Raw genomic sequence first — 13,893 nt, 5'->3', positions numbered from 1 at the left:
TTATGTCCTCGTTGTCTACAGGAGTAGTGCCAGAAGATTGGAGGCTAGCAAATGTGGTTCCCTTGTTTAAGAAGGGGAGTAGGGATAACCCTAGTAACTATAGGCCGGTGAGTCTCACTTCTGTTGTGGGTAAAATCTTAGAGAGAATTGTAAGGGATAGGATTTATGAACATCTGGATAGGAATAATGTGATCAAGGATCGTCAGCATGGTTTTGTGAAGGGCAGGTCGTGCCTCACAAACCTTATTGAATTCTTTGAGAAGGTGACTAAGGAGGTGGACGAGGGGAAAGCAGTAGATGTGGTGTATATGGATTTTAGTAAGGCGTTTGATAAGGTTCCCCATGGTAGACTACTGCAAAAAATACGGAGGTATGGCATTGAGGGTGAGTTGGAGGTTTGGATTAGGAGTTGGCTGGCTGGAAGAAGACAGAGGGTAGTAGTTGATGGCAAAGGTTCATCTTGGAGTGCTGTCACTAGCAGTGTTCCGCAAGGATCTGTTTTGGGACCATTGCTGTTTGTCATTTTTATAAATGACCTGGAGGAGGGGTTAGAAGGTTGGGTGAGCAAGTTTGCGGACGATACGAAAGTCGGAGGAGTGGTAGACAGTGAGGAAGGATGTGGCAGGTTACAGCGGGATATTGATAAGCTGCAGAACTGGGCAGAAAGGTGGCAAATGGAGTTCAATATAGCTAAGTGTGAGGTGATTCATTTTGGTAAGAGTAATAAAAAGATGGGGTACTGGGCTAACGGTCGGATACTTGGTAGTGTGGATGAGCAGAGGGATCTTGGTGTCCATGTACACAAATCTTTGAAAGTTGCCACCCAGGTAAATAGTGCGGTGAAGAAGGCATATGGCGTACTGGCTTTTATTGGTAGAGGAATTGAGTTCCGGAGTACTGAGGTAATGTTGCAGTTGTATAAGACTCTGGTGCGGCCGCATCTGGAGTATTGTGTGCAGTTTTGGTCCCCATACTATAGGAAGGATGTTGAGGCACTGGAACGGGTGCAGAGGAGGTTTACCAGGATGTTGCCTGGTATGGTAGGAAGATCGTATGAGGAAAGGCTGAGGCACTTGGGGCTGTTTTCATTGGAGAAAAGAAGGTTTAGGGGTGACTTGATAGAGGTGTACAAGATGATTAGGGGTTTAGATAGGGTCGACAGTGAGAATCTTTTTCCACGTATGGAGTCAGCTATTACAAGGGGGCATAGCTTTAAATTAAGGGGGGGTAGGTATAGGACAGATGTTAGGGGTAGATTCTTTACTCAGCGAGTCGTGAGTTCATGGAATGCCCTGCCAGTAGCAGTGGTGGACTCTCCTTCATTATGGGCATTTAAACGTGCATTGGATAGGCATATGGAGGATAGTGGGCTAGTGTAGGTTAGGTGGGCTTGGATCGGCGCAACATCGAGGGCCAAAGGGCCTGTACTGCGCTGTATTCTTCTATGTTCTATGTTCTATGAAAAATGTGCCAGTTTCATTTCAGAGACTAACTAACAACGTCATTTCCGCATCACCCAATTGTGTAGTTTGTATTAATAAGCTGGCGATGTTTAGTCACACGTGGAAGGAACATTTGCAACATTTATCAGAATTAGTCATTCAGCTTCGGGAGGCAGGCTTGGTGATAAACCTGGCTAACAGTGAATTTGCCAAAGCCCAAATCATCATCCTGGGCCATGTTATTGGACACAGACAAATGGCCCCGTGGGATGCAAAAATAAAGGTAACTGTGGAGTTTCCCATACCATCAACCAAAAGAGCAGTGCTATGATTCCTGGGATTGGGTGGATTTTATTGGAAATTCATACCAAATTTTAGCTGTGTGGCTGCTCCATTCACTTAATTACTAAAGAAAGACAAGAAGTTTCACAGGACAGCAAACTGTCAGAAGGCGTTTGACAGTCTGAAAGCTGTGTTAATCACTGCCCCAGTATTAGCCACACCTAATTACACAAAGCCACTCAAGGAGCTATCGATGCAAGTGATGTGGGTGTCAGTGCTGTGCTCTTACGGGGGGGACGGCAATGAAAAATATTTCTACCAGAAGGTGAACATTCATCAGCGGAAACATTCGACAGTTGAAAAGGAGACTTTGAGCTTGGTGTTGGCATTACAGCATTTCAATGTTTATGTTATCAGTAGTGTATCTGAGACAGTCATATACACTGATCATAACCTATTGAAGTTTGCTGAGAAATTTAAGGACAAAAATTCCAAACTGTTTAGATAGAGTTTGTTGTTACAGCCATTCATTTTGAAAATTGTGTATGAGGCAGAATGAGAAATGCATTACCGAGACTTGGATGAGAAATTGAGGTGTTCAGTGGCAGGAATAAATGGACTGAAACAGAATGTAGTAGTGCATGTTTGCATGTTTATAGTCAATATAATGAAAATGTGTTGTAGGGTATTAGCAGTGTAAGATTCAGTGGTTTTAAAGTGAAGCCATCTTTGGATATTGATGGTTCATTCTTTTTTAAGGGGGGACGTGTGACAATGCTGCTCCTTTAACAAGGTTATTCCGTCCTTGGTTTTTGCAAGAGGAGTCATAAAGACAGAGGTTCCGATATGTCTGGAAATATCTACTTCAGAAGGCTTTTACGTATTTGTTAAAACACTTATACAATGAAAGCGGAGTGGCAAGTTCTCCCAGTCCAGGATTTTTTCTGGTTTGGTTTGGTTTGATTTCAGCAAGCAGTCTGTTTGAGGCTGTGGGTCAAAGAAATGCTGCTAGGGAAAAATGTTTCCTGATTCAACAGAGGTTTTCTGGCTGTCTATTTCTGCAATCTCTCTCTCTCTAAGAACTTGTGTTGAATTTACCTTGTTGCCAACGGGTGTAAATGGGATATTGCGGGAAATTGGAACAGCTCTTTGTTAAGTTGCTTTTTCATGTCGGTTGAGTTTCAAATAGTTATATTATTCTAAATTTGGATCTCTTTTGTTTGTGTTTCATTCAGTAGTCTGTAAATAAATTTGGTTTTGTTTAAAACTGAGTGGTTGAGCCAGCAGCATCATTCCTGGAATATCTACCTTACACCGGCTTAAAACAAGAAAAGTTAGGGTCTGGACTATCTTCAAGAAATGCTTTAAGGAGGTCTGCTCTGGTCCATAACATAAGGATTGACTTCATGGTAAAGGAGCCTCGAGATGACAGTGATCTCAATAGGATAGAATTTCCTGTTCAGTTTGAAAGGGAGAAGTACATGAATCACATAAAGTTAGTAAATGGGTACAGCAAGTGATTAGGAAGACAAATGGAATGTTGATATTTATTGTAAGGCAAACTAAATATTAAAGTAGAAAATTGTCTTGCTACCATTGTACAAGTCAGTGGTGAGATCACATCTGGAATACTGTGCACAGTTTTGATTTTTTTTATTTGAGAAAAAGATATAATTGTTTTAAAGCAGTTCAGAGAGAGCTCACCCAACTCAAATATGAAGGAAGGTTGAATAAATTAATCCTATATCTATTGGAGTTTAGAGGTTTGAGAGGTGACCTTATTGAAATATAAAGCTCTTATGAAGACTGAGTAGGTTGGATACTTCAACAGGAATTACACATTTTTCACAAAAGAACAAATCTATGAATAGCAGATGGTGCAGAAGATAAATTCTCTTCAACATGCATTGTTTTATCTTGATGAATATGATCAACTATTGGACAGATGAACAAGAGAGGTACAAGAAATGTGGAAGTAGAAGGGCACATGACTCATGCAGGTTGGACATTACATTCAACATAGGTTCTCTCATGCTTCTGAATCATGCATATCTGTTACTCATAAATATTGACCAATTTGCTTGGCATTCCATTTTGTGAAATTTGCATAGATATAGTGTTGCTCAAATATTCATCTCTCCTCTTTTGGTCCTCTATCAGACATCTTGTAGTGGCAAGCACTTGAAGAACCAGATCCCTTATCCTCAGCTTCTGTGGTCACAGTCTCAATTGCCTCAGGAAGGAAAGCCATGATGAACATTTTTCACTCAATTCTGCTTATTAAGGAGCACAGTGGAGAGGTCTGGCACATTGGGGCACCATATGTGGAAAACTTTCAAAAATACTTGGTCTGGACAGTTGAGCACTTAGATATTGTTTTTATTTAGGTATGTAAAACGTTTGGCTGTAGTAAGAATAGGAGACATGTAACTTAGGAGTGTGTTTATAAAGTAATGTATGGATGAAGATAAGAACAGAACTATTAACAATGTGGCCATATGTTGGATCAGAAGACATTCCATATCAGCTTGCTAAAAAAATGTCTCTTGCAAGGGCCAATTTATTGCATTCTTCATCCTCCTTTTCCTTCTCAATAACTAAGTACTAGGCTCGACCTCTGGGTTCTTCATAATAACTTAATCCCAAAGGAAAAGCCTTGGTAACTGGGATAACTAGTTCCAGGAGAAAAGCTGCTGAATCAACAGTAGAAAACATAAAGACAAAAACTAATCCTGCAGTTCAGAGGGTCGAAATGGTGAATGAGAAAATGAACTATTCTCCCAGGAGTCCTCAGGAAAGATAAGGTGCCATTTTTTCCCATTGACACAACTTCTGATGGGAAATGACTGTTGTTATTTCTGATGGTGGGTACGTGCTGCTCGAGCAAATAAAGAGCAGAACATTCAGGCTGATGACGCAGTTTGCTCAATTGCTGGTTCAGCACATAACAAATATGCATAATGAGCTCAAATCTGGCTGGCTTTCTGCAACAGGAGCAAACTTCTAGTCTTCCTCCCTTCCCAGCAACATCAGTGAGGGAATACTCAATTTAAAAGAGTAGATATAATGAGAGTATATTTCCTCTGTTATGGTGACCTCCAGATAACATTGTAACAGAAGGTGGAGTTTATGATAGTCTGCAATTTTGGAAAATAAGCTATTGGTGAATTTTCTGCTGTGCTGTAAAATTTCTTCAACTTTTAAAGAATCTTTTACAGAAGTATTTTTTAATATACATCATTATTACAATGCACTTGTGTCTTTTCTAACTGAATAATAACAACTTGATAGTTGGTTTTCTATTTCTAAGAATTCATATACTGCAACTTATAACAACGTAAGGCTACAAAGACTACAGGGTTGTTTGTGGCTGCTCTTAAACAATGCTCTCTTAATTTATGATTCCTTTTTAAATTTCAAACATATTATTTTAGTTGACAATTATTTTTCTGTTGAAGATTCTAAAGGATTTCCTAAAAGTGTAACAAACAGTAAAGGAAAGAAGAGGCGTCCAAATTCCAAGGAGCTTGCCAGTGTACTAAAAACAAAAGATAACCTCTTCCTAGACTTCCTGAAAGGATGTCTCATGTGAGTTTAGCATTTTAACATGCATGTAGCAATAATCTTGTGTTAATGATGTCCATCATCTGTTCAATGAATTTACTAATATAAGCTCATACTGTGGAACTTGACTCATCATGAAACTCACATTGTGTTTTTATGCTCAATAGATATAGATGATTTCATATTATTTACATTAGCCCCTGAAGTGAATACAATACTACAATTATAATTCATTTGTTATTTGGATTTTATTTGAAATAGATGTTCATTTAAAAGTTTAAGTTAGTTTGTGGATTCGAAATGAGAGCACCTCTGCTAAACAATCCTGTTCTGTTTACTCTTGTTCAGCTGGTCATTACCTTTTCTTTTTATATGTGGAAGTGCACTTACACACAATCGAATGGTCTTTTCCCCCATCACCATATCACCATGACTTTTTCTTGTTTTTGAGCTATTAACTGTCACCAGTAACTCACCCATGTAGTCAATTAGATATTTATATGCAAAGCCAATAAAAGGGCAACACAAGCCATCAAAAGTGTGGGGGAGTAGGGAGAGGAGGATGGGCTAAATCAAAATGGAGTTGGAGGAGGAAATTAAGTACTATATTCCTGAAGTATCCAGCTCTCTGTAAAGGCACTGAGTATATTGGGGAACACCACATCCTCCTTCCCCAATGACACCTGGGCATGAACATAGCTGTGGAAGAGGAGCAGGCAGTCAGCATTAATGACCCCCCACAACTTGCTGCCTGGACCTGTTTATGGCCAATTTGGCCTTGCCCAGGAGCATACCCACGAGGAATTCCTCACACTTGCCCATTGCCCTCCGCACTGGATTTCTAAATATCAGGAAGGTGAGGTTGAAGTGCAACCAAAGCACCTCAAAAGATTTCTCAAATAACTAAAAAGGGAGTGTAATTACCCACAACCAATATGTATAAATCCACAGACTCCACAGCACGCAAAATAAACAGTTGGGCTGGGAGACCATGAATTGCCACAACCTGCAGTTGCAACTGGTCATTATTAGGGGAAGCTGTTAATGATAATACTGCTCACGAAAATACCAAAACTCATCTTTAATGAGGGCTAACAGACTCTTTGATTGTCAATCAACCATTTAATAATTATCAGGTGGCTGTTCCTTGTATGCACTTCAATTCCTTGACCATATTGTGCTAAATGCGCATTAACTCAGTGTTGCTGTTTTAAACCTCAGCTTGGCCTTTCTGGAGACCCTTTAATGCCTAAAGATTTTAGGGAAAATCACTGTCTCTGTGGAGATCATATATAAATACAAACATTACTTGCTATTATTTGTTTCCACAAGAATTTTGTCTGTTTTGACCATTATTTGGAAATGGAAGGGGTAGGGTGCTGAATAATATAGTCTAAACAAAATGCTGTCAAGATAGCTGTATTTTGGATTCCTTTTTGGGCAACAGGCCGATCCTATAGCAAATGCGAGGGCAGGAAATTTATCTAACTTTCGTGCAGTGCTCAAGGCCATGATGGCAGGCTGTAAATTGTGGGATTTAACTTTGTCTTTAGCAATAGTGAGAAATATATTAGAATTGAGTTAAAATGCCTTTAGCTTTCGGGGAGTTTGCGAATGAAGAAGAATTGTAGAGTAATAATCAGAGGTTTGTCTGCATGTTCCTAAGGGAGTCTATATCAGTTGTACTTTTGAGTGTCAGTCAAAACCTTTTCTGACTATGGCATGTCAGGGAAAAAAAAATCATTTGCCAACTCTCCCAGGGATGTACCATACCCTCCAACCTGATCTGTAAACTACATCCGAAAGGAATGGTCCAAGTTGTAATAGTACAAATGACTACATTACGAAGCTTTCTGAAAGAGGCTCCTTTCAAATTAAACTGAGCATATAATTTTGTAACACAGATAATGCTAGGAAAACCCACCAGGTCTGGCAGTGTATGGAGAGAGAAACAGAGTGTATTTTGAATCCTGCATGATTCTTCTTCAGAACTGGATTTGTTTTTTTTACCTTTTATTTAATGGAAAGCCAATAGCACAGAAATGCACTCTTTAATGTAACTGAGATTCTTTGATGAAATTTACATGGCTGTCTTGTCTGTGCTCCTCCTCTGGTAAAGCCACATGTTTCTTGACATCTGTGCACTGTTACTTGCCAAGGGTTAACTCCTCAAACTCATTCATTGCATTCTCTGGGATGCGAGTATTTGTTTTGGTGCTTGAATGCTGAGAAGGACAAAGTTTGGGTATGGTGCTGATTTATTCTGGCTCATTGGTACTACTGATGTCTAATCTTCAGCCTACAAGCACGGAAAATGGATATGTTGGTATATATGATCACAGAGATATCTACAAGCATAGTTTCCTTTATTGATGATACTGAAAGTATTTGTGATACCAATTAGTTTTTGTTTTTGCTGATGGTGCTAAAGGTCCTGATTGAACTATTGGTGCTGACAGTGCCAATGATAGTGATAGCACTGATTATTTGATAGTACAGGTGGTTCTGGGGTAATGCGCGTTTCAACAGCACAATTTGGCTATAATTTTGCTGAACAATTAAGGAATGTTATTTTTGAGAATGCTTTTCTCCATTCAAATAGCGTGATTCCAGTGCGGATTGGTTCGCGCATTTCATTCTGTGCATTCGCCGATATCCACGCTGAAATGTCCATGCTGTTGTGCGCATGCACCGATATCCGTGCTGATCTGCACGTGCACTGGTGTCTGCGCTGTTCTGTGTGTGCACAATGTTGGTGCTGGGCTTTGTGCTGTTCTGCGCCTGCGCCACTGTCTCCGCCAAAGTCTCTGTGGCGTTCTGCGCATGTGCCAAAGTCAGCTGCTGACAGAGCAGTTTTTTGTGAGAACTACTGTATAGAGAGTAGCTTTTTTACATTTTCTAAAAGTATTGTGTTAAATTTACTTTTGTTTTGTTAATAAATATAATTTCAACCTGCATCCAGGTTGTGTTATACTTTACATTAGACTTTTGACTGTGTTTTGAGCGATTGTGGGTGATATTTTTTTGCTGGTCTGCCCCTAACCCCACTCTTCCCATAGGCCCCATTATTTCTGTTAAGCGATTTTCTATGAAGCGAGGTTTCACTGGAATGCAACTACGGCATTATAGGAGAACTACCTGTAACTGATTATGCTAATAACACTGGTACTGAAAGTACATTTGATGTAGCTGGTGTTCATATTATTGGGAGTACTGATGATTGTAGAGTCAGAGTAGTCCTAATAAATAATTAATAATGTTCTGTTATGCTAGTCGTGCTAATGTTACTGATAGCACAGATGATAAAAATGGGAGTGATCTTGCCTACAGCATTGATCCAACCGATGGTGCCTAATAATAATTGCAAATGTGCAATTGGTAATGACTGTGTAGTTGGAATTGATACTACAATTGCACCTAAAGATGCTGATGGTAACCTCAAAGATAAGTTTTATGATTTTGAATACTTTTTTAAGGTGGAATCCTGAACACCGCCTGACTCCTGATGAAGCAATGAAACATAGATGGATTCAGCAATCCAGAATGCAGAAATCACGTCTTAGAATGAAAGTGATGCCTATGACTGGAAGTAACAATAAACAAGCAAATAAAAAAGCTCAGCTCTCAAAGACAGGTATTAAGCATGTTATCGAGGTTAGGAATAGGAAAAAGCCTATTTCTTGAGATTGTGCTCTTAGTTGGAGCTTGATTGACTGAAGCATATATCTGGAATTCAGATGGCAAAGTCAGCAACCTTCCCCAGATCTCAGGATTTCCCTTTTATTATTTATAATGACTTCTGCATCTGAATTCCTGCCTGCACTCATAAAATCCCTACAATGTGGAAGCCTATTGAGTCCATACTGCCCCTCTGAAGGCATCCCACCCAGACCTACTCTATCCCTGTAATCCTGAATTTCCCAAGGTTAATTCACCTAACTTACACATTCCTGAACACTATGAGCAATTTAATACAGCCAATCTACCCAATCTGCACATTTTTGGGCTGTGGGAGGTGTTACGACACAGCGGTGAACCCCTCTGTTAATTAAAGTAAACACCCAGAAAAGCTTACCTCGCCTTGTAATCTGTTAAAATATGAGTGACAGAGAACTCCCAAGTTCCACTATTTAATGAAAATAATATCAATTTATTCCTTAACTCTAACAAGTTAACATTAAACAACAACTATTCACAACTCTAAGCACTCCACTTCTCTTAACTGCTTATTATCTGCCTCCAACTCTATGACAATATACTGTTTCAATAAAACTCTTATTAAAATTACATCAACTTAATTTCAAAACCATACAATGGCTGTCGTGGACAGTGTCTGTCTTCTTCCAGCTGAAGATGTCCTTGGTTTTTTTCTTTCTTTTACTGCGAATATGTTTCATTTGAAAAAGTACTTTTAATAGAGAGTGTTTCAATGGCAGTTATTCTGCTGATGGCAGTTACTGTGTCTGACTTTCAAACTGCCTGTTTTTTTTTTACCCCCGACATCAGATTGTCTCATTGGTTCGATGTTGGCAAAAACAATAAATTCAAACTTGATTGGGTTTTAGTATCCTGGGGCAAAATTTAAACTGATTGGTTAAACTTGAATTATTGTCAAAACAGCAACCAACTCAGGTATCTATTTCACAGTCAAATGTTACATATTTTCAACTTTCCAGTACATTCTGGAACTGCTAATTAGTCATATGGCAAGTGCTCAGTGTTCTCTCTCTTAAAAATAGAATACACGCCTTCAACTTGATAACAGAGGAAACCCATGCAGACACATGGAGAATGTGCAAACTCCACACAGACAATCACCCATGGTTAGAACTGAACTTGGGTCCCTGGTACTGTGAGACAGTAGTGCTAACCACTGAGCCACCATGCTGCCCTATTTGGCAAAGCTCAACATTAGACTTCTTGTTCACATAATGTATATTTTGATTATCATTTCCCATACCATCTTGCTTCGTGAATTGTTCAAAATATTATCACTCTTATTAAAGAACATTTTTCCCAAAACCTATTATAATTTTTCTCTTCATTAATTTCTAACAATGTCCTTTAAATCTACTTACTGGCATATATTGAACCAGTCTTCTTTTTGGGCTATATTATTTCCTAATTTCCAATGGACATCAGAATCACATGGGCCTCGCATAAAATTGTAGCCACTACTCAATACCAATTCTCTGAACTTGGACTTTGATTCTGATGTCTTTTTTTTCCTGGGTATTATGCAGGTGGTAATTAACAATGTGCCTTATAAATAAATAAATACACTGGTAAACTCAAATTTTTGTTGTGTACCTCTCATGGTCAGTTTATTTTAAAGGGAGATGCTCATGATATCATCAGTATATTGCAGCCTTTGACCCAGGATATAAATTACTTCTACACCATCTTATCCTAGAATCACTGGAAGCACGACACTACTGGAAATACATTGTCCTGTATACGCTATTACCTAAATGTTAGCCAAGACACTTATGTGTCTTTGAATGTAATGTTTATGCATTATATTTAATTTCAATACTACAATATTCACATCCAGTTTTTTTATGCTATTAAGATAACAAAACAATTGCTGCATCTAGTAAAATACCTTTCAGAGGCAACTTCACATCAACTTCCAGAAGAGTTAATGGTTGAAGTCATGTCACCATGACTGACAGCAGGAGACAAACCAGCTTTGGTGAATGGCAGGATCCAGGATGGTATATAGCCAGTGGTAGCCACTACTTGTAATATGGCAATGGGAATATACTGGGCTCCCTCTCTGATTGATATAATCTTGGAAAGTCCCCACAAGTATAAAATGAGGCAAGTGGGGACATTAAATTGTTCAGGAGGCCAAAAGTCAGCTTCCTGATGAAAGAAGGGGTGTATATTGGTGACATATCATCAGCAGATTGAGCTTCTTGACAGCAAGCATTAGGAACCTGTTTTTTAATATATATTTTCATGTTGGGTAGGTTAATTAAAAAGCTATCTTGTGTGAATTAAGTACTATATGCCTTTCCAAGTAATCAGTGAATGTGAAATAACGTGCCTTCAGATTGAAGACTGATTAAGCATTGTGTACATCAGTGAGGTTGGCTTCCATGTGGATTTAGAATGAGTAGTAGCTGCCTTTTCCCCCATGAGAACCTTTATGCAACTGTTGGTGAGAAGGCATTGATGATTGAGATTGGGTAGTGTAGAAGAGTCATATTGGACTCTGTTTCTGTCTCCACAGATGTTGCCAGGCCTGCTGAGTTTCTGGAGTATTTTCTGTTTTTATTTTAGGTTGTGGCCACTGCTACGTATAAAGTTCCCCTGTTGATCAAGAGTGCACAAGACAGGAAGGAAGTTCCTTTGCTGCCCTCCCCTGGGAATTAGGACATCCTGCTGTCCGTGGATGGCCTGGAGGAGATACATCACTGAACAATAAGGCCATGAATCTGCAGCCAGATATCCGTCCTTTTTGTATGGAGCAACAGCAACTCCAGAGTCACTGGATGAACAGGAGGTGGTAGCAGTTATTGTTACCAAAATCTCTTCCCAACCTGTCTCCAATACACCAGGAAAATTCAGTCTAAGAATTCATCAACCCCATATGCCCTCAATAGGAAATATGTAAACTATTCTGCCTAATAATTTGTAGATCATGAAATTAGCAGCTATATATGACAGTTAATTTTTTAAAAATGATAATACAAATAGAAACACATAATTTCACATGGAGTCCTATTCATATTCATGAGTGGACATGTGGATTAGGAGAAGCTATCCTTGAAGGAAGATTAAAGGATAATCTAAAGGCGTTTAGGAAACTAATAGAGTTGAGAGGGCAGACAAAGAAAAACCATTTACTCCTGTTCACAGCTCAGAACAGGGGATCATAACCTCAAAATAAAAGCTCAGCTCTCACACAAAAAGCTTGAGAATAACTGAAATTTTCAACTTTTGGCTTGACAGATTTCTTTACTAGGAGAAGTCTCTTAAGAGTTACAGAACCAAAGCAGATATATGAAGTTAAGGGTCAAATGAACTATTATCTAATTGAATTGTGGAACACGCTGTTGGGGTGGAATAGCCTACTCTCAGCCAATTCCACCAGAATGGAAGGAAATCTTGCCTGTTCCTCATGATAAGTCCCCTATTTTGAGAGAATGTAACATTAATGAATCACAGCTGGATGAGGGTAAAATAGCAAGTTTAGGAACTGCTGGCTGAACAAACCCAGACAATGGTTGGTTTGTGTTTTATAGTCATTAATCAGGCATTGTTGGTTAATAGGGCACATCTGGATGGAGCAGTGTCATGCCAATCGAATAATATGCCAGTGATGTGATATTATATTTAGTGCTGCCAAAAAAGAACTTTCACAGTACTTTATCGATAAGTACTGTTTCCACAAGAAAGTATAGAGTAAATTCACTAGTTGCATTGAAGAAGTGTACCATTACATGACCGTGTAAGTTACGAAGTAGTCAGCTTACAACTTGCAAATTTTAAGTGAAAGGGAACTGTGAAGATGAAAACAACCCAACATTTTTTAATGTTCAGCTAGCAATCTGGGTGAATGGTTGCCCGCACGTTATAGAAACCACCCCATTTTCGTTCCATTGGTCACAACAGAATGAAAAGTTGAAAGGTTCTATTGTGGATGAGCAATCAATCCATTCCACCAGCTGAAAATTTTTGCTCATCATGTAGATTTGTGATGACTATCACATCAAAGCTGATTTCTTAAATATAAATTATTCTAATAGTTTGCCAATTTTTCAGATTGCACTTCATATTTTACAACAGGCAAGATTTCCTGTGAAATGGATGTGAGGCACAACCTTCATTTAGAAGAACAGACGTCCAAGGCCTCTAGGGTCTTCTGCCGAAGAAGATATAACAAAAAATGCAAATGACAGTTGTGAAGTCCCTGCTGAGAAAAGTCCGAAAGACAAATCATTGGACAACTCACTGTACAGTTTTCAATCTGAATCAACTAAAGAAATAAAGTGTCAAGAGGACAATTAATTTCTGTCACCTGTTGTTTAGATTATACTTGTAGTCCTGTTGGATCTTACTCAAGCTGGTTCTTCCAGTAAAGCTGCTCCTTATTTAGAGAAAACTACAACATAGGAAAGCTGTTTTAATTTTATAATTATCTGTAATGGAGAATGATGGATCATTTGGGCATCATACAGAAAATATATATGACTGTAGGCTCTACACGTGATATACCAAACGAATGTATCTATGCAATAGTTTCTGCCTGATCTTTTCACCCATTGATTTATACTTTCATGAATAATAAAAGCCAATGACACAAACAATAAGAGTCCCAATTTATCATCTCTTAAAGCTTTAGTATAATTTTGTTTGCAGTCATACTTTGAACTAACAGGTGACACTATAAACAAATTTATCAAATTTATATATATGTTACATTCTCTATAAGGCTTCAAAGTTGTAATAAATATCAAAACATAGGAGCCAAGACAATCCTCAGGTATGTGATCTCAGCAATTATGTTGAGGCCATGTTTGTTACAGAGATTCACTGCTGCTCCCTCTAGAGTATGCAGTGCCAGTGAGAGGTTACCTAATTTGCAAATGGATAG

General features: G+C 38.7%; 1 protein-coding gene across 1 annotated transcript in view; it reads left to right on the top strand.

Moving 5' to 3' along the window:
* The window catches only part of dyrk4 (dual-specificity tyrosine-(Y)-phosphorylation regulated kinase 4), an 84,544-nt gene extending 71,039 nt beyond the window's left edge, over positions 1 to 13,505 (top strand). Inside the window, 4 exon segments of the mRNA XM_043713200.2 lie at positions 5,183 to 5,312; positions 8,765 to 8,922; positions 13,086 to 13,137; positions 13,139 to 13,505. Of these exon segments, the coding sequence (XP_043569135.2) occupies positions 5,183 to 5,312; positions 8,765 to 8,922; positions 13,086 to 13,137; positions 13,139 to 13,307 (509 nt within the window). The 3' untranslated portion in view covers positions 13,308 to 13,505.
* Positions 13,506 to 13,893: the final 388 nt, after the last annotated feature.

The sequence above is a fragment of the Chiloscyllium plagiosum genome, unplaced genomic scaffold (genome assembly GCF_037043375.1).
Source record: "Chiloscyllium plagiosum isolate Xiang-an unplaced genomic scaffold, Cpla_swu_hap1 HiC_scaffold_23, whole genome shotgun sequence".
Lineage (NCBI taxonomy): Eukaryota > Metazoa > Chordata > Chondrichthyes > Orectolobiformes > Hemiscylliidae > Chiloscyllium > Chiloscyllium plagiosum.
This window is presented reverse-complemented; position numbering and strand designations above follow the sequence as displayed.